The sequence below is a fragment of the Puntigrus tetrazona genome, chromosome 12 (assembly GCF_018831695.1).
Source record: "Puntigrus tetrazona isolate hp1 chromosome 12, ASM1883169v1, whole genome shotgun sequence".
NCBI classification, from domain to species: domain Eukaryota; kingdom Metazoa; phylum Chordata; class Actinopteri; order Cypriniformes; family Cyprinidae; genus Puntigrus; species Puntigrus tetrazona.
This window is the reverse complement of record NC_056710.1, coordinates 4,231,598-4,252,418: the sequence shown is the minus strand read 5'-3', so window position 1 is coordinate 4,252,418 and position 20,821 is coordinate 4,231,598. Positions and strand designations below refer to the sequence as shown.

General features: G+C 34.8%; 2 protein-coding genes across 2 annotated transcripts; one reads left to right on the top strand and one right to left on the bottom strand.

The window, feature by feature from the left end:
* Nucleotides 1-1,352: 1,352 nt before the first annotated feature.
* Nucleotides 1,353-13,653, bottom strand: pth3r (parathyroid hormone 3 receptor). The gene is made up of 13 exons (XM_043254271.1): nucleotides 13,588-13,653; nucleotides 7,902-8,007; nucleotides 7,080-7,190; nucleotides 5,719-5,840; nucleotides 5,321-5,415; nucleotides 4,776-4,929; nucleotides 4,529-4,682; nucleotides 4,341-4,401; nucleotides 3,793-3,859; nucleotides 3,104-3,198; nucleotides 2,874-3,015; nucleotides 2,525-2,566; nucleotides 1,353-1,790 (listed from the first exon to the last, which is right to left on the bottom strand). The coding sequence occupies exons 1-13, from the start codon at nucleotides 13,651-13,653 to the stop codon at nucleotides 1,353-1,355; spliced, it is 1,653 nt and encodes a 550-aa protein (XP_043110206.1).
* A 1,536-nt stretch (nucleotides 13,654-15,189) lies between these two features.
* Nucleotides 15,190-19,870, top strand: LOC122355129 (translational activator of cytochrome c oxidase 1). The gene is made up of 5 exons (XM_043253162.1): nucleotides 15,190-15,716; nucleotides 15,849-15,952; nucleotides 18,366-18,490; nucleotides 18,564-18,726; nucleotides 19,486-19,870. The coding sequence occupies exons 1-5, from the start codon at nucleotides 15,482-15,484 to the stop codon at nucleotides 19,693-19,695; spliced, it is 837 nt and encodes a 278-aa protein (XP_043109097.1). The 5' UTR covers nucleotides 15,190-15,481; the 3' UTR covers nucleotides 19,696-19,870.
* The last annotated feature ends 951 nt before the right edge of the window (nucleotides 19,871-20,821 follow it).

The window sequence follows — 20,821 nt, the reverse complement described above, 5'->3', positions numbered from 1 at the left end:
AAAAAATCTAATTTTACATTAAACACCACATGGTCCTTTTTTGTCAGTCGGCAGATATGATTATCATTATAATATGATGATTTTAATGGCTTGGGCAGAGATTTGAATAGATGACACAACACGTATTGTCTCACAAATACTAATGCAGGACAATATAACTAAACAAATATTTAAAAACGATGAACGGAGACAACTGTGAGTAAGCGTTTTTTCTTCAGTACATTTCAAACGCGAAACTTTCATCATGCAAATTTCTAGTGGCCTACGGGTTCATCACCTGACTTAAAGGTTTCATTTTCAGACTCACAAAGGAATGACACATCGATTTTTAAGTTATGTATAAACCATTCAGCTAAGGAAAGTATCAGGAGGAGAGCGCTTCCACTGGTGTCCAGTAACTTCTCACATTCAGATAATTACAATACAAAATTTTCTCAAGAAAATGACACTTTTAGAAACTCGCTGCTGCAGTGTTAGTGCGCCAGTTAGACCACTGCAGTGTTTTCTAAATGCAGCTATGTAGTCAGTAGGGTGCTAAAGGTGGTTTCTAGGACGTTGCTACATGGTTGCTCATCGGCACAAAATCACATTCCTCCATGAGGCTTCTACACTCTCGGAAAAAAAGGTACAAAAGCTGTCACTGGGGCGGTAATTTTTCAAAAGGGACATTTTTGTACCCAAAGGGTCCACTTTGGTATCTTAAAGGTACATATTAGTACTTAAAGTGCACATATTTGAACCTAATAGGTACAAAAGTGTTCCTTTTGAAAAGGTACTGCCCCAGTGACAGCTTTTGTACCTTTATTTCAGAGAGTGCAGATATCGTTCTTTTTTGAATGTGAATACATGGGATTTTTTTTTGCTTGTTTGGCATAAAACATTATTTAGATTAATTTCTCATTTTCTTAAAAAATAAATAAATAAATAAAACTGAAACGAAACGTTATGGTTATGGTTACAGTGTAAGTAAATGACGCTAGTTTAGGGAAGATTTATAAATTAATGTATCTTTTTATTTTACTTATATATTAATTCTTAGTAACAATATATTATTTGAGTAGTAAACCTGAAGTACAGTAATTGATTTGTCACAATAAATTCATGATAACATTGTTTACATCATGTGGCTATACTACTTGAAACAAAATGAGTATTTCGACATTTACATCGGAATGTAATCTTTTTCCTTTATTTATTTATTTTAAGAAAATGAGAAGTAAGTTAAAATACATATATATATATATATATATATATATATATATACCTGTGGTTAACAACATGACTGTGCTGTTGACTGAACTTGTATTTAATTTAACAATAAGGGCTTCTAACAATATTCAACCAGGAGACCGTCAAAGCACGGTTTCCAGTTCTTTCCCACAAACGGATCCTGAATGTTCATCGTCTGCTACAAAATACGGCTCAAAACCATGTTCACTTTCCTCCGCATTCCTGCTGGTCTTCTCGCATGGAGACCTTTTCCCATCATTCTGCCTCAGAACCAGCTCATGTTGGCGTACTGTAAAAAACACAGTCTCTGTGTCGTGAGGCGCATACCCAGGTAAGTTTCCTGAATGGTGGGGACGTGATTGTCCTTTGGCCCCCATGTTGCCCAGGGGCGGGCCTTTAGTGCCGCTGACACTGAGACACACGCTCTGCGTTGTGGTGTGGGACATCATCCCTCCATAGTATCCACTCGCACATACAGCGCTGCTGTTCACACGAGCTTTCTGCTTCAGGTCTATTGCAAGACTGCGCCTCAGCCAGGCCTTCTTAACCTCCGCCTGCACCTGTTCATGAAATTAAACATAGAAAACAGGCTAAGAAGACTCTGGTGCACACATAAATCTAAAGGTGATGATTCTATGTTAAAGAAATAAATTCTATGCCAAATTAAAACCATTTATACTATGCTATCTAGGTTTTTTTTGTGATGCAGCACTGTACATAGCCCTATACATGAGACCAATATATACTGTATAATTACCTATACAGCAAAAAAAAAAAAAAAATATATATATATATATATACAGTAGTTATATAGTTAAATAAATAAAGTTTTTCAGTATGTGAAGTGAACACATTACTATTTATGTTACTAAACTGCATAGTGCAATAAATATGCATGAATTGCAAAACAGCAATGCATCAAAAGTTTAAGTAAAAATTTAAAAGCCTTCTAGGGTCATCAGTTTCCAGTTATTTTTATCTGTACAAAACAGCTTGTTATGCTGCTTGATATTGTAAACTGGTATTTCTGGTATTTATTACTTTAATGTAGCAAAGTATTATTGCAATTATAGACAGACTGGTTGGTAACACAAATAGTTTAATGAAAGACATGGACATCTTGAACAACATGGGGTAAGTAAATTATTAGGAAACGTATATTTTGAAAGTGAACTAATAATAATTAAACAAGATATATTTTTTTTAAAAAAGCTGTTCATACCATCAGGTCACATTGGGTGAATATAAGTATATATAAGTACACACGTATATATCTAAAATGTGAAACACTCACCTCTCCATTGCAGAAGCAGTAAATAAATGCCACAAAGAAACCCTATGTAAATGAAATAAAAAAAAAAAAAAAAAAATGAAATCACAACCCCTGCATCTTAATTAATCAATTCTTATTGAAATTTAAACAATGAATTAAATTTTTATTCAAAGTGCAAATCATTGGTACTGTGAACATAACTGTTTAAAGACTATTCATTTTTTACCAATCGAATACCAAAGTAATTTTCTTCATACTTATAGATTATAGGTTCAAAAATGTCCTTGGGAAAACTTGGCAGGTACAAAAGGGGACCCCTGAACATAGCTGAGTGGATATGACTTATTATTGATGAAAAATAGACTAATACCTGTGAAGAGTTGAAGAGCATCTCATAATGCATCTGAATCTGCCACAGCAGACCTGTGACATCAGTGTATGGAAGAGCCATGAACAGCATGTAGTGAACTCCAAACAGTGGCATCAACACAAGGGTCGACTTTAACAGTTTCCTACAAAGCAAACAACAAACAAATCACTACAAACGTGTTTACAAATCACATGCGCGCTCATGTACATGTGTGTGTGGTGATTTATAACCTGTACTGCTGTCTAGGGTCGAGTTTTCCAGTGTTTGTTTCCCACAGCTTAGAGGCCAGAACCCTTATGATATTGAGGAAGAGAAAGAAGTTTACCTAGATAAAACACACAAAATAGGTGACTTTTCAGCAGGGATTTTCTGATAGGAAGCATTTAGTGTATATTTTCCATTTTATCAATCAATCAATCATTTTTATTTATATAGCGCTTTTAACAACACAGGTTGCATCAAAGCACTGTACAGTATAATGTAGAAGAGTACAATGACAGGGATGTATAATGACGAGAGTGACCAATTTCTTATTAAATGCAGAGACGGTCTCTGTAATCAATTCAACGTTAAATCACTAGAAGTTAAGTGTCCCCAACCAAGCAAGCCAGAGGCGACAGCGGCAAGGAAACAAAACCCCATCCATACAGAATGGAGAAAGAAAAAAAACCTTGGGAGAAACCAGATTCAGTTGGGGTCAGTTCTCCTCTGACCGGACGCCCAGTACTTAACTTCCAGTTCAATTTTAAACGCAGCTGTGTCAGATAGTGTAAATGACTTGGTGTGTGTGTGTGTGTGTGTGTGTGTGTGCGTGTGTGTGCATCAGGAAATATTTTATAAAGTAAATATTGCACATGGTATTTTTAATGTTTTAATCATTAGTAGTATTAATTTAGAGAAAAAATATATATTTTCTTACAACAATGGCTGCCAGGATAGGTACTTGATAGATCCATTTGAGATTGCCGGCACTTATATCCCAGCACCTAGAGATGAAGAAATATGGAAACATATACAGTGAAAATAAAATTGTTCCGAGAATAGAACCCTGCAGCACACCGCTGGTTAATAATATAACCATTGATTAATTAAAAACATACTTAAACAACTGCTTGACCATGCCATAAATATCTTGACATCACAGGTCCAGCCAGGGACTATTTTTAGAAAGCCCAATGTTAGGTCTTGCCTGGAATTTGCCTCAAAAACTATGTTACAAAACCTAAACCTTTTGGAAAAATGTTTTGTGGTTTTATCATGGGACCTATTTAAAGCCAAACAAAACACCAAGGAGATTTTTCAAACTACACATCCTATGTAGGGTCGTGGGGATGTTAGGGCCAACCCCAGAGTCTCAGGAACTCAGGAGATCATATTCCAAAGTGTTAACATTTAGAGCTTTAACAGAAACCTTTACGTGTAAGCACTGCATGCATGTATGCCACCTGTTTGTGTGTGTAAACCTACTGTGTGTCTGCCAGAGACACCCGGGCACTGACCCATATGGATACAAACACTGCAGGTATTCCTATGAAAGAGCAAGCAATAGAGATTGAAATGAGAATACTGTCTATATTTTGCACCTAAATGCCGTAATGCTTTGCTCTGAAATGTTACCACCATATGCTATCTACATATCAAAAGTGACAACTCACCCCAACCTATGATTGTTAAAGCCCACAGACAGTTTTTATCAGACAGGAAGGCCATGAAGATCAGACTATGCAAATACAGACCCTCCACCAGGATCCAATAATGATTGGTCGCCAAAAGATACAGGAAGAGGGTCACAGCAACCTTGCAACCCACCTGTTAACACACAAAACAATAAAACCAGTGCTGGGTTCTGCAGACACTTTGTGTTGTTTATGTATTCATTTGCAAATGTGTTTTTGTTATCACCATGTAGGGTCTTTGTCCATTGGCCCCATCTTCTAGTTTGCCTTCATCTGTGACAGCATAAAGAACAGCGTCTTTCACAAATATACTGATTGCTCGGCATATGAAGGAGGTGAAGAGGTGGATGTGGATGTAGTTACGGGTGCAATGGAGACGTCTATAGAAAAAAAGAAACAGAAGAGAGAATAATCAAACTGACTTCGAAGTAGCTGTTGAAAATGATTCATTTCATTGTCTCATACTGTAAGTCACATGACAAAAGACGTAGTACATCCGTGCATTTATAATGAATTTATAAATGGTATGACCCACTTAATTTATATGTAAATTCACAATTACTTGTTATTAATTACTAGAATGTAAAGTTTTGGGTCTCCTTGGCTAAACTACAACTATTCCATGCTTCCACAGTTAGCAGAGGACCTTCTGACTGTCTGATCAGATTATAGCAAAGATATCTCTGTATCTGAAAACATGGATACCGTATTCAATACTATTCTTACATTAAAACCTTATTTATGTTATTTAAATGTTACTTTTGCACTTACTTAAAATAGCAAAGGATAAAGACAGCCACCAGTAACGCCACCAGTGATATGGAGTATCCAATAGTGTACATGAGATAAAGTCGCTCGAAGACCTCCTAAATAAACACAGTAAAATAGTACATATATTATTTAATGTATATACATGCGCTTGTACATTTTAGTCAACATTTTGGAATAAAAGAAAATAAAAAAAAGTTACTTCTGATGTTTCAGTTTAATCTACTGAATTTTGAATATTGATTTTTTTTACCATTTTGTCTACCAGCTTGACTCTGCCAATGAGTTACATTTTTTAATCCATATAGTATGAATATGAGCTATGTACAGTATAATATGAGCAATAGAAATGTAATGCAGGCTACACTGGATAATAGCTGCCTATGAGTTATGAAACACACCTCTTGATCGCCGTGGTTAGTGTGCAGGTAGGTGGTGCATTCTGTGTAGTTAGCCCATGTCCGGTTTATAGTGGATACATGCTCCCAGTTACCTGATGCATCACAGTGGCGATATGCGTATCCTAAAATGCACATAAAACCGCAATGCTAAATAATGTGGCTGCATACACTCAAAGATGTGACACAGTTCCCATACAGTGCTTGATATGTTTCCATTTTACTGATGTTTAGTTTAATGATGATCAGTTAACAGCTGATGTTGTCTGTGTTCATTTAATCACGTGAATAGCTGCATATAGAGACCCTCATACTCTCTGTCATTTTTTCTGTGCTTTATAAAAAAGAAAGTATACTAACACTAGCTGGTATACTAATAAAAATTTGAGCATGTACTTTCAGGCAACTTTTTATGATTTAGATCCACCTCTTCCTCTTCCTTACCCAGGATGATCATTTCCTTGAAGACCATACAATTTTTTTTTTAAACCCATCAAAAACACTACATTGGCAGTTTGTTAATTTCATTTTATTATACTGGATTTTATTAAAAACCAATGTCCCTTTTTATATTAATGATACTCGAGGGAAATTTATTGATTGTTTTTCTTTCACCATAGATGAAATGAAGGAGGGCTTGCAATAGACTTCCCACAGAACTAGAGCTCACTGTCACCATAGACATTTTTTGCCAGTTTTCTGAACCTTTTGCGATATATGTCTCAGAGCTAGAGCCAGAGGCCATTTCTGGCCCAGAGGGAGCACTAATCCAGCTCGACATCCTGAAGTGGAGACCTGTGTCCTCACCCTCCAAGCTCTTTTTTCTCTTCTGGTTGTCCGCCTGTCCTGTCTGGAAACTTTCCTCCCCTTCCAGCCTCCAAGCTTCATCTCCTTTGTTTTCATCCAGGCATTCAAGCTCCAGCATCACAACCATGGAGTCCATACCATGTTTCTGTCTTGACCAGCAGTCCAGCTTCTTGGCTCCTCCCACTCTGCTGGCTTCACCCCACTTCATGGCTCTGGTTTCACCCGGGGTTTTCATCTGCCTGGGTCTCTAACTGTCACAGCTTCAGTTCGTTAATCTTCATCCACATCCAAATCTCCACCCTCACTCCTCCTTCCATCAGCTTCAATGTGAGTTATTTTTCCACCGGCTTCACCAGTGTGTCCTCCTAATCAGGTTCCTATGAAATTCACCCAGGGGTTCTGAAACTCTCTAACACTTTGTTGGTGTAGTCTTTGCTTACACTGCCAGGTGGCACTTAGCAGGTCCTCAAATATCACGTTTTGTGTACTTAAAGTAAGTTTACTTACAAATGACATACTTCAGGTTAAATTTCATTTGGTTCAGAGGGGTAGCAGACCTTTGTGGTTGAAGTCATAGATGTACTCAGGACAGAGAACAGCGACCGTCTGATCGGGCTTTCCCATGGGCCAGCAAATTATCCCATCCCATTCAGGAGCACAGCGATTCTCTGACAATATACACAAATAAAAATATTTTACCAAAAAAATCTAGATTTACTAAAACACGCATTCAAAGTAGCTACTCTCCAACAAAATATTTGAAGATGACAAGTCAAATTAATCAAACATATACTGTAGAAACCCAAAAGTAAATCTGGTATATTTTTGATACAACCCAAAAGCAGCGGATCTGCTTTCGTCACAATTAGACAATTCTATATCCTGCTATAAAGTGACTCATCACTATGAATGACAAAGGAACCTGACCTCAAATCAATATTTGTTGTCTTAAAATCTTCATATAAACAGGGCCACAGTCTAATTTTCCATAATCATGGATCTCACTGCTTTCAGGAAATTGGATCTGTGGGGGCAGGAAGATACCATCTTTTCATTGCTTCAGTATAGTTGTCCGTCGGTCGCAATAATTCCTGTTAGCTTTATATTATGCAAAATCACACATTTAATTTAAGTAGAGATTGTAGATAGGGTAGATATAAAAAAAAATAATGGGACTTTTTCTTTTCTTCTGTCGTCTATCAAGTGAAAATCATAAGTTTGATTTGCTTTAACAGGCATGCTTTTCCTCTGCAGGCCCTATAATTTGGGAGGCTATATTTAGGGTGTTTCTAAAATTGTATAACAGTCATTTACTCACATAATAATTACATGCACATTTATCAGTCGCACACGAATCAAGCAGAAATACACTATAATACCTCTGACAGCATCTAACTGTGCACGGATGCTTCTTTCACACCTCGACCGCGCGTCAATCAGAAGAAAGATCTGTTCATCTCTGGTGATGACATCATCCGAATCAATCTGTAAGAATAGCAACATAGAAAAAGAGAATATTACCCTCTCCGTGTCACAACACAGTATCACCGTAATCAACACATCCTATATTTTTTCTACATTTTCTATTTTCTACATGGTAGATAAAATTACATTTGTATGCATGTGCATTTTTTTGTTTATTTAGCCACTTTCGTTAATGTTCCATGGTTGTTTTTTTAATTATTATTATCCAAAACGAGTGCATATAAGTGTACCGAATGTGCAATTATAGTGTTCTTAAAATCTTTAAAATGACACAAAAACAACATTGCAGATAATATAATAAGAATTAAATAAATGGCACACTTTATAATCCACTTTATTCCAATTTACAATGATTTGAAATTAAATATTTTTAAATCATTTTTTTTTCATGCCTTCATGAAGAGCATGCATTTTGCTAACTATTGTAATGAGTATAAAATGCTTGATTAGTATACATTTAGAGTTCACATCTTTAAAAATATTTAGTTTTTAAATGTATGTCTGTTAGTAGATTCAAGAGATGTGAATGTCACAAAAATAACTTTCATATAGTTTTAAAAAAAAATGTTTATGTATTGTTTTTAATGTCATTCTGACATTCTTTCAAGGCTTTCAAATTTAAACAGTTAAAATAAAAAGAATCAAAAGAAATTTGACATATGAAATAATAAAAAATAATAAAAAAATGGTTGTTTTACCATTTCATCTACACATGTGAGATTACAAAAGGCTAACAACAACCTCTCTTAGTTTCCATGCATACGTTTTATGGTTTTCCACAATCTCAGCTAAAATCATTGACATATCACCCATCTATCACTATCTGGCACACCTTCTTTTAAGCTAATGTGCTGTCTCTCAGTGTTGTGAAATATTTGCACAGTCCTGTGGTATGTGACGAGCTCTCTTCAGCCTTCAGGATGAGAGAGCATATGCAACCTTACACACCCCACACCCCTTGGCCATCCCTCACCACCAAAATGAAAAATGGAAAGTCCAAGGTTCAGAAAGTAAAAGCCCTCCTCGGTATTTAGTTGCAATCACCCGGATTTTGCTCATTCGTTTTTCAGCCAGGAAGTAGAACTAATCGGCTGACTGAGCTCACGAGCGGGATAAACATACGGCAGGATGTGCTTTTTACCTTCTGACCTCCACCTCTGCTCACCACCGTCCCACGTTATGAGCCGAGTAAAGAAACACAGAAGCATTTGTGCCCTGAATACATCCGCAGACACCAAACATAACTTCAAGCTCACAATCTGACCGTGAGAAGAAAGAAAGAAAATAAGAAAGAAGGGCTAAGTCGCTATAAAATCAAAATATGACCCTGTTTGTTTTCTTATAAATAAATCCACATCCAATCCTTTATGATATTTTGGACTCTATACTTGCTTACACAGAGTTTCTGATTGGCAGCGAACTGGTTCTATCACAGGTGTAGTAAACACGATTTTGAAAAAACTTGAAAAAATAAAACTTTTGGGATTTCTAACCCTTAATTTGAGCAACAGTAATGCTTGCATTTAATTCCAATGAATATATAAATAATAGTTGTAAAATATGATGGGTCTATTGTGAACGTATTTCTAAAATCTTGTTTGTTCGGTTTGATTAGTATAGCGTTAAAACAAATCTAATTAAAAACAATTCTGAAAATTTCACACACAAACACACGCAAACACACGCAAACACACACCCACACAGATAACATTATAATCGCAGCATAATCATTAAAGTTCACATTAGTCATTAAGGGACTAAAATGGCAAAAAGTCAATTAACCGTCTGTCTCTTTTGATTTGTGTTTTTTTTACTACCTGGAAGACATAGGCATTAATGAACAACACTCTCACACAAACTAATGGCATTGATTCGTAGCCTAATAACTGGTTTGTGTAAGTAAATGTTCATTTCGTTACACGTTTAATTCACGTTTGAAGAGGGTTACGCAGTCGGGAAGTAAACTGATTTTGCTGAATGATCTAAAAACCATCTAAATAAGCCTGAAGATCATTTTACTTGGATGGAGAAACACCTGTCTTTTTCGGCGAAGGTGCAATTAGCGGCGTGGCAGCGTGTTCGATCAATAGTGCTTCTCGGGGTCATGTTAATACCGTTTCTAAATTGTCTGTTTATCGAGCGTTCATCTCTCTCTGACAGACTCATTTTCTGCTTCATTGAACATGCACATGCATTAGCCATTCGTTCTCTCGGAGGTTGACGGGACAAACAAAGAGACACTTTCATTTCCTCAGCCGGACATTTGCACAAAAAACAAAAAAAACGTTCTTTGCGCCCAGTCTATATTTCGGAAGATTATTTTTTTAGGCTTCCGCCAAGGCCGTCACTAGCGAAAGGCGGTGAAGCTTATAAGTTGCACGTGTTTTAAGACTCGCCGATTTAAAAGTCGGTTAAAGCACTCGAACACAACATGCGGAAAACTCGGCTGGGTGTATAATAAATTCACAAATAAATCTATAAATGCATAAATAAACAAATGAATAAATAAACGTAGAAATACATAAATGAAGACATAAATGTAGAAATGCATAAATGAATGAATACATAAATAAATGTTAAAATAAAAAAATAATTAAATGTAGAAATAAACAAATGCAGATATCTTGCCTATAAATGAATGAATAAATTAATTTAGTAATGTTTTAACTACCATTTGTGTTACAATACATTTATTTTTACATTTATTTATGCATTTCTACATTCGTTCATTTTTACATTCATTTGTGCATTTCTACAGTTCTTCATTTATATATTTATGTATTTCTGTGGCTGTATGTTAACAAGGTAGGCGGTCCTAAGTTTGTTTCCATTAAAAATCTCAACACTAATAACATTCCATTGCCCTTTTATTATTTACAACAGCAATTTGGTATGATTTTTGCATTGGTCTGAACAAAAATGGCAGTAAATAAATATAATATGATTTTCATACCTAATCTAAAATTATTTGGAATGTAAGCATCCGTTAAATGTAAATTAAAATCCGCAGCTTGACAGCAGGTGGCTGGGATTTGCAGAACAGAGCTGTTTCCGTGGTAACCTCCGTAAACAAAGCTGCCCTGGGCTTCTAAACAATGCTTTATTACGCATTACAAGGAGGGAGGATGGAAAGCAAATGCCATCGAAACCTCAGTTTCAGTTTTCATACAAACAATAAAATCCTACATTCCTTCATGCACATAGCCTATGCACGTGCACGAAGGACCTAATTCATTGACGACATGGTGGATGATATATATCAGTTGCTATTAAGTGCAAATCATTAGCAATTATCCACATTTAGGACCGGCTACTTTATTAACATATGGACATCGAAATACAGAAATGCACAAATGTAGAAAAACATGAATAAATGTAGAAATAACTGTATTATAACACAAATGGTACAACAATAGTACAATTAAAAATATAATAATTTTTTTTTTAATAATTTATTCATTCATTTATACATTTATTCTGCATTTATTTATTTCAGCATTTAATTAATTATGTATTTCTTCATTTATTTATTTCCACATTTATTTATTCATAATAACTGGCAGCTGTAGTTGTCAGAATTCCACTGTAAAAAAATGTGTTTTTATGATTTTAAGTTAAATTTACAGTTAAATACCATAATTTCATTAACTGATATAAAGTTAATATAGCATCCTATTAAAGTACCGAAATCTGTTTTGATTCTTTGAAATACACTGATAATCACTAAATGCAGGTGGCGATTGATGATTGATGAACCAAAGCACAAGCAGCTTTTAAATATGAACATATATAGAAAGTGATCAGTGTCATCCACACAAGAACTAAACTCCATCATGGTGAGACTCATTAAACTTAAACATGCAATAAGCATTCATTTAACAACGCTAGATGTAACATGCAACCCTAATAAACATACTGATAAGAAAACCTAAGAAGAAATTAGAAAAAACAACAAATTCAAACAAAATTTGAAATGCAATGCATGGAATTCTGGGAATGTCAGTTTACGTTTTTTCCCTGTAAATTTTACAGGAATTTACCGTTAACCATTTAACAGGCTTTAACTGTAGCATTTGCACAGAATCTCTCTCTCTCACACACACACACACACACACACACACACACAGTCCTTTCTTCACAGTCTTCTCATTAACCAATCAAACATTTATGCGGCTGACGAGATATCGATTTAAATAGACAATTGGGAAAACTGATCAGCTGAAGATGATCATCTGTGCTGAACCAGTCAATAATGCCAGATTCAAAGCTGGATTTAAAGTAAAAATCCATTTACACTTTAGACACAATAGAGAAGATTAAAAGCACTAGAGATATTTCTAAAAGAGCATGCACAGTATTAAGCAATTAAGCTATATATATGGGTTTTTTTTTGTTCCTTTATGTTGATCTGTTTAGGTGTCTGCATACAGCCTATATTTGCACTTAATTTGGTGGCATTGAAATTAAACTGAAAAAAATTAAAGTGTGTTTAGGCAATTCTATGAATTAAAACCATTAACTATTGATAAAGACAAGGAACCATTAAACTAACATCTAAGCCAAATATAAAAGTATTTCTTACAGTCAGGTATTGATCTATAATTTTGCATGAAGAGGGAAAGCGGAAGACAATGTTATGCAACCCTTATGTAAAAGAAGTGGACTTCTGCATAGTTTTAAAAAGAGTAATTATTAAAAAGAGAAATCATATACTTTATAAGAATATGAATGCAAAGTGTCAGCGTTTCATTCGTTAGACTTACGTACGTGTTGTAATTACTTCTGTTGTGTTTCAAATATACATGTACATTACATTTACTTTTAGTGATTTAGATGCTTTTATCTAAATTGACTTGAGAAATGAGAACAATAGAAGCTATCAAATCAATAAAAGAGCAATATTATCTAAGTGGCAAGCCTAGGTTAGTCTAATGCAGTTCATGCAGCAAGGTTTTTTCCATTGTAATATATAAAAAGACAATTTAGAATATATATAAATAAGAGAATGGTGGTGGAGGGTCAATGTCTAACACTAGTGTTAGAAGGCATTTTTCTTTTTATAAATAAAAATAAAATGAGTAAATAGAATAGAAAAAGAATAGAGAATGCTATAGAGGGTCGGTTTTAAAATAAATAAAAAGAAAAGTATGCCGAGTATAAATAGATATGGTTACTGCCGAATATTGGCAAACATTAACAGCGAACCTAAATCAGTTTTGTACAATTAAAATTTAACCCGGCACATCAAAAAGTGTACTTTAAAGCGGGACAAAAAAATTATAAAACATAACAAATTTTAATGTTCTTTAAAACTTTTGACATTGCAAAATGCTATTTTTAAAAGCGTACATTAGGCTACCGCCTTTAAGCACATTTAAGTAATATTATTATCTGTATAGTATAGCAACATATAGTATAGTAATATATAGAGTAATATATTACACACACATACATTTCAGATCTGAAGTACAGTTCACAAGCACATTCGTTTAAGTCTAGGCAAATATGCGCAAACTGGCCCCATATACAGTAATGCAGGGAAGTAAGCGCAAATACAAATATCAGTAGTGAAATACTCACCAGAGCTCTGGCTTTCATCAGCACACAGCACAACACAAAAGCTACGGAGACCTCCACTGACACCATGCTTAACCCAAGACCTTTGACCTTTTCCAGAACTTCGGCTCACCAGAGAGCTCCTCTTTCTCTTCAGGACATGGTGGTCTAATTGAGGTGCAGAGACGTGACGTTTAGAGCCATTACTGCAGCGTTGTGTTAAAGCTGTTGTTATTCTGATGTTGTTGCGTCTACCAGCTTCATTCATCTGTTGGAGTGTGATCAATAGTTTGTTTAGTGATTTACGGACTACCTGAATACATACATGTTTCAAAAGAGTTAAATCTACATCTTTATAAAATGTTCAATGTTTAAGAAAAAGGGCTGTATTATTTACCCATCACAGACGATATTCTTCCATTTCTCAGATTCTTGGTCTCTTATCCTTGTTTGAAGATGAAACTTGTTGATCCATTTGGAGACCTGTTAAGTAGAGACTCATATGTCATTGTAGAGACATGATCTCTTGTGTGTGAGTGTGTGTTTTGTGAGAGTGTTCAGTGAGGTTAATAGTGTGGTGGTCATCATTGGCCCTTGGGCTCCACCACTGTTTATCGTGTGGGATGAGCATGAAATGTTAACCCTTTATTGTCATTAGAAGACAAAGCTCAGACTCTATTCCTTTGCAGAATAGCTGTTTTTCTAAGCCTAATTATGCACACACATTGCTAAAATAAAAAGAAAAAAACAGTGTTTTTTTTTTTCTGTGCGTGTGTGTGTGTGGTGTGGGGGGTTGTTTTAGCTGTACTGTGCAAAATTTTTAATCAACAGATTAAACAAATTTGTCTAACACATAATAAGCCATAAATACATTCACTTTTGTGTTTGTGTATATATATATATATATATATATATATATATATATATATATATATATATATATATATATATATATATACATATACATATACATGTATACACATATATATATATATATATATATATATATATATATATATATATATATATATATATATGTGTGTGTGTGTGTGTGTGTGTAATATATATATATATATATATATATATATATATATATATATATATATATATATATATATATATATATATATATATATATATAAATTTATTATATATATATAATTTGTCTAACACATAATAACAGCTTGAGCACACACACATATATGTATGTATGGTGTATATATATATATATATATATATATATATATATATATATATATATATATATATATATATATATATATATATATATATATATATATATATATTTATGCGTGTGTGTACTTTAATACACACACAAACCATATACTGTTTTTCTTATATTCATTATATTCATATATTTCACAAGAAACTGAACAATCTAAAAGTATTTTTAAAAGTATTCTTCTCTTCTTCTTCTTCTTCTTCTTCTTCTTCTTCTTCTTCTTATTATTATTATTATTATTATTATTATTACATTAATGTTATATTATTCATTTTCAGCTTGTTGTACAATACACAAATGACGTAAATATATTACTGAAAAGAGATTCATAACCTCAGAATCGAGCGTAATGACTTTTATTTTGACATTTGTCCAGCGGTAGTGACGCTTGTAGTGTTGCTGCTTCTTGGGCTCGTGTCGTGTGTGATAAAATAGCTCTGGATTATAGAAGAACTGTGGTATAAATGCCCTTTTTTTCATTTCGCAAGTAACAGTCACAGAACACATTAAATAACGGTCGTAAAAACGTTTTTGAAACAATCCGATTGAACCTGCACGTTAATAATTCAAGTCTTCTAAGTTAGGTCAAAGACATTATGACATTTTAAAATTTGACCAAAGTCGTTTGCTTTGGTTACGCGTTTGGCCGCGCGTCTGTTTAAAGAAGGAAATGCAATGTTAGGAGACATGATCCTGAGGGCTTTCAGACTGTCAGTGAGAGTGTCTGCAGTGTTTCAGAGCGGCTGTCAGTGTCCAGCCCTCTATTCCTGCAGAACACTGCACTCCAGCCCTGCGCTCTGGGCAGGACACAACAAATGGTCCAAAGTAAAGGACATTAAAATCCCCAAAGATGCTGCTCGAGCCCGGATGATTACCAAGTACACCATGATGATCAGGATTGCAGTAAGAGGTGAATGCATAAAATTGGACCGAAATCTTTGACGTTATTCAATATCAAAACCGACAAGTACGTACCGTGCTAAAAAGTATTTATTATTATGTTGCGCATCTGATACCCTGTGTCCCTGTGCTTGTGTTTCAGAGGGAGGACCTAATCCAGAATTTAATATTGCTTTGGCACAACTTCTAGAGCAGTGTCGGAACAGGAATCTACCCAAAGCCACCATAGAAGGAGCTATAAAAGGAGTAAGACAGAGTTTACAGTCCTAAGTAGCTCACACAATGCACTTACTGTACATGCTTAAAATTAAAAACTCACACATACAGGGGTTGGAAAGTAAAACTGAAACGCCGGCCACCAGTGGTCAGTATAGTGTTGGAGGTTTTACGCTCGTGAATAAATGGCCTGTCTGGTGGCCAATCTTCACTGATTTCACATTTCATCAGTAAGAGCAGATTGAAATGTGTTTAATAAAGATGTATAAAATGGTAATAATATTTCTAAGATAAGTAAATTAGGCCATTTTCTTTAAATTAAGGGCAGAAATGAGGATTAAAGTCAACAAGCATAATATTTCTTGTATTTTGCATGTTCTCTCATGTTGTTTCTTTCTGTTGTCAGCATTATTTCCGAATCTTGAAAATGATTCTGGGGGCTTTGTAACACTTTTAATTGCCAGAATTTACATATTTTTGTTCAACATGTCGCCTTGTTAATAACAAAGTACCTCCCAGCTTACACAGGAACTTTTTTTATTTAGCTTTATTTTGTATCAGGAGGGTTTAGTCATTTATTCCCTGCAAAATTGTATCTCCCCCCCCGATCAGGAAATCTTATTTTCCTGAATAATTTTAACATGCCAACATAACAGCTTTTGTTGTAGCGTGTCAGTAGGAAATACCAGTTTACATTTCCAATCATTCCTTTGGCCATTAATTGTAATAATCCAGTAAGATTTTAGTTTGCTTAAGCCAGTCCGATGTGAAATGGCACAAAGAAAAAACTGAGGAAGGCTAAATGCAGAAGAACTTTGGCGATGTCTCCAAGACGCTTTATGAAACTTACGTGCAAAACTTGCTGAAAAATTAAGTGCAAAAGCTTACGGTGAACACACCAAATGTCAGTTAATAGAAGTTAATTAATAAATAAAATCTATTTATGACATTATTTTGGAAAGCATCCGCACTTTATAGCATTTTTATACAGCACTGCTGCTTTGAAGGTATGTTTTTTTCCAGTATATTGTTATGTTGTGGCTTTATTTTAAAGCACTTCTAAAATAAGTAAAAGTTTTTTACAAAACACTCCATTCACCAGAATATATGTATGTATAGCGGCTTACGGACAGCCCTGCTTGATAGCCTGGGCTTGAACCCCATCAAACATTTTTGAAGAAAGCTGAAAATGTCTCTCAGCCCTCTTTCAGTACGACAGATCTTGAGAGGTGAAGAGGTGAGGAGAAGAATGTCAGATAATTGCCAGCTGCAGATGTGTAAAGCTTGTCGCATCGTACCCGAAAAGTCTTGTAAAGGCTGTAAAGGTGTTCTGAACTAAGTAATGAGTAAGGGTATGATTATTTATTCCAGTTTTTCTCTTTTTAATACGTTTGCAGATTGGTCTCAAATCATTTTATTAGAAGAATTTTCACTTTTTTTAATTACGGGATTCGGAGTGTAGATTGTGGGGAAAATGGAAAACAAAATGAAGGAGAAAGAAAACATTTACAAACTGCTTTTTGAATCAGTAAGATGTTTGTTTTTTAAGGAAGTGTCTTATACTCATCAAGGCCGCGTTTATTTGATCGAAGATTCAGAAAAACAGTAATGTGAATATATTATTACAATTTAAAATATCGATTTCCTATTTTAATATACTTTAAAATGTTATTTATTTCTGCGATGCAAAGCAAAATTTGCATCAGCCGTTATTCCAGTCTTCATTGTCATACAATCCTTTAGAAATCATTCTAATATGAAAATGTATTATCAATTTTCAATATTTAAAACAGTTGTGTTGTTTCATTCATTTTTATATATATATATATATATATATATATATATATATATATATATATATATATATCATAAGTATGTAATAGTTTTTTTTTTTTTCTTTGTAAAAAAAAAAACTAAATACAAAAATCACTACTCTTTAAAAGTTGGGGGCAATAAATTATTATTATTATTTATTTATTTATTTGTAATAAATACTTTTATTTAGCAAGAATGTTTAAAAGTGATAGTAAAGACTTATGTTGTTAGAAAAAATTTTTTTTGAGTACATGCTTTCCAAAATTTCTTTAAAGAATTTTGTTAAAGTTAACCCACTTTGATCATAAATAAGCATGTTAGGAATAAATCAGCATGATTTCTGATGGTGACTAACTGTCATTATTCGCTCACCTGCATATGTTACTCTTTAGACTCTATAAAAGTAAAGTAAATTCTATACAAATTGCATCTCATTGGAGGGGTTGGAGATCAGTGAATTATGATATTACTCTTTTCAACACATACACACTTCTAAAACTTCAGGAGCAGTTTGAAGACAAATGACTCTTTTTTTGCAGCTTGGGAGGTATTACTATAACTATAAAAATGTTAATTAGTCTTGATGATATACTGTTATTAATAATAGCACTCTTTTTATGTATAATAGAAGCCAGGAGTACAGCATGTCTACGAGGCCACGGGACCGGGCGGGTGCAAGCTGCTCGTTGAGGTTTTTACTGACAACAACACACGGTCCCATCAAGAAATCAAACGTATCTTGAACAAACATGGGTTAGTACTGATTTGTACTAGATCAAAATTAAGATGTGTATTTAGGGACAACTCACTTTCTGTTTGCCCACAGTGGGGCGCTGTGTGAAGGAGCGCGCAAGAACTTTGACAGGAAAGGTGTTGTGGTGGCATCCAGGGACGGGATCTTCTCTGAGAAAGCTCTGGAGCTGGCCATTGAGGCAGGAGCTGAAGATGTGCAGGAGACGGAGGACGAGGAGGAGCAACCTGTACTGCAGGTCTGAGCTCTTTTTCTTAGCAAAATTCAACATATAAACCTTTCCGTTTTCAGAGTATGAATTTGAATTGACTTGGCAACCAACGCTCTGAAAGCATTTAATCTGAAATTAAAGAGAATTTTGCTGATTTATTAATGCACACAGCAGAGGAAGTCACTGAATATGATTAATTATTATGCCCGATTCATACGTAGAATACATGCTTTAATGAAATGCATAACTTTGGTGAGGACTTCCGTAGTAGAGGTATCAGGCAACAAAAAAAAAGTATATTAAGCCAGCGGTTCTCAAACTTGGGTAAAGAAGAGTTACATGATCAAAATACTGTATTGTAATGTCAATTTAATCACATCACACACATATGTTGTCAGAACGTAGGTTCAGCAAATCATAAATATTTCTTAAATGTTTCTCACAGGCAAAAAATACAGGTTTTGCAGCCAAAAAGTGCACCTCTGTTTGTCCATGTGCATCAACAGTAGCTGTGTACCAAATAGCCCCTTTTACTTTAACCCCTATTACTGAGTATACTATTTAATCCCACAATGCACCACAAAAATGAATGTACAATTGATGTAAGATCAACCATAGATATATACATATCTATGCACTCCACAGCTAGAGAATGCGCTCCAAATGATATAATGTCATAATACCACTTTACTGTTGGGTAGAAGTGTGCTGAATTTTACTTGTGTATAAAATCTGAAGCAAGAAACCGTTAACCCTCTCAATCGTTAACCCTTATTTGCCTTTCAGTTTATCTGTGCCGCTGCGTCTATGAAGACTGTGAAAGACACTCTAGAAAGTCTGGGGGTACACACGCTTTCATCCAGTCTGGAGTTTGTCTCTCACACCCCGTCTCTCCTGACTCAGACTCAGCTAGAGAACGCGTCCACCCTGGTGGAGGCTCTCAGTGACTGCCCTTACGTGGTCCGGGTGTGGGATAACATCCATGCACAGACCTAGAGATCACGATAAGTCAACCGACACATGGAAGAACTCACAGATGGATGATCTAAGAGCAACTGAATGAAATGGACCCGTTTGGCCAAAATTTATTGGACTTCACTTGGATTTTTTTGTGTGATGGTAAATAAATAAATATATATCTTTTATCATGGCAATAAAGAAAATAATCATAGATGTGTATTACTTTGACCCCTAACAGATTTAGATTAAAAGAGATAGAAAGGCACCTTGTGTGGACTTAACATAGCCGCTCAATGCAAATGTTTTTGAACAGTGAGAATCAGGGTGAGTCTGAAGTACTCATTGGGGCTCGGCGCAAAAGTGACAGTGAAAATGAAATTAAAAAAAAAAACTAAACTGCCAGAGACAAGTGTAAAAGAAGGAAAATATTTCACACCGGCTGTGTGTCCTGCTTATATCTGAAAGTGCACCGTGTGTATAAAGTTGTCTCCCGAAAGAAAGAGTCGACTCTGAGTCGTTTTAAAACGTTCACTTTCTCAACAGTGTGAATCATTAGCATATTTCCCACCCACCAACTGGCCTTTTCGCATTGGTCTGAATGAAAATGCTTAAAAACACTGCTTTAAATAAAATCGACCAATCACAGGAGGAGTTTGGAAAAATTCATCTTTGAAGGAATCGTTCAGGAGTCTTTGAACAAATAAGGTAAAAAAAATAAAGGCATATTAAAGGACAATGACATTTTTTTTTACCTTGCATGCATGTCAACCTCTTTGGGACTCCCAAAAGCAAAATATGTAGCTTTTAAAACATAAATACGAATCTTTTGATAATAAGCAGCTAATTATGGATAGCTAGAGTTACGGATGCTGTTCTGATTACGTGAATTAAAAATAAGTCATTTTTTAATGCTGTTTATTTAACTTAATTTAATAATAATACAGACTTAACATCCCGCACATAGCCAATGTCATGGCTTTAGGTCAGTCAGTTCTAAAAGCCTGTTTGATAGATCAAGCCCACTTCCTGTCTTTAGTCACTGACCTATGGATAATTAATCATAAATCTATGTACAGGCCTCGAGTTCAGTCTATGTGGTGTGAACATTCATTCACCTCTGACTTTTTTCCCCATCGACATATTCATTTTTTTTTCTGGTAAG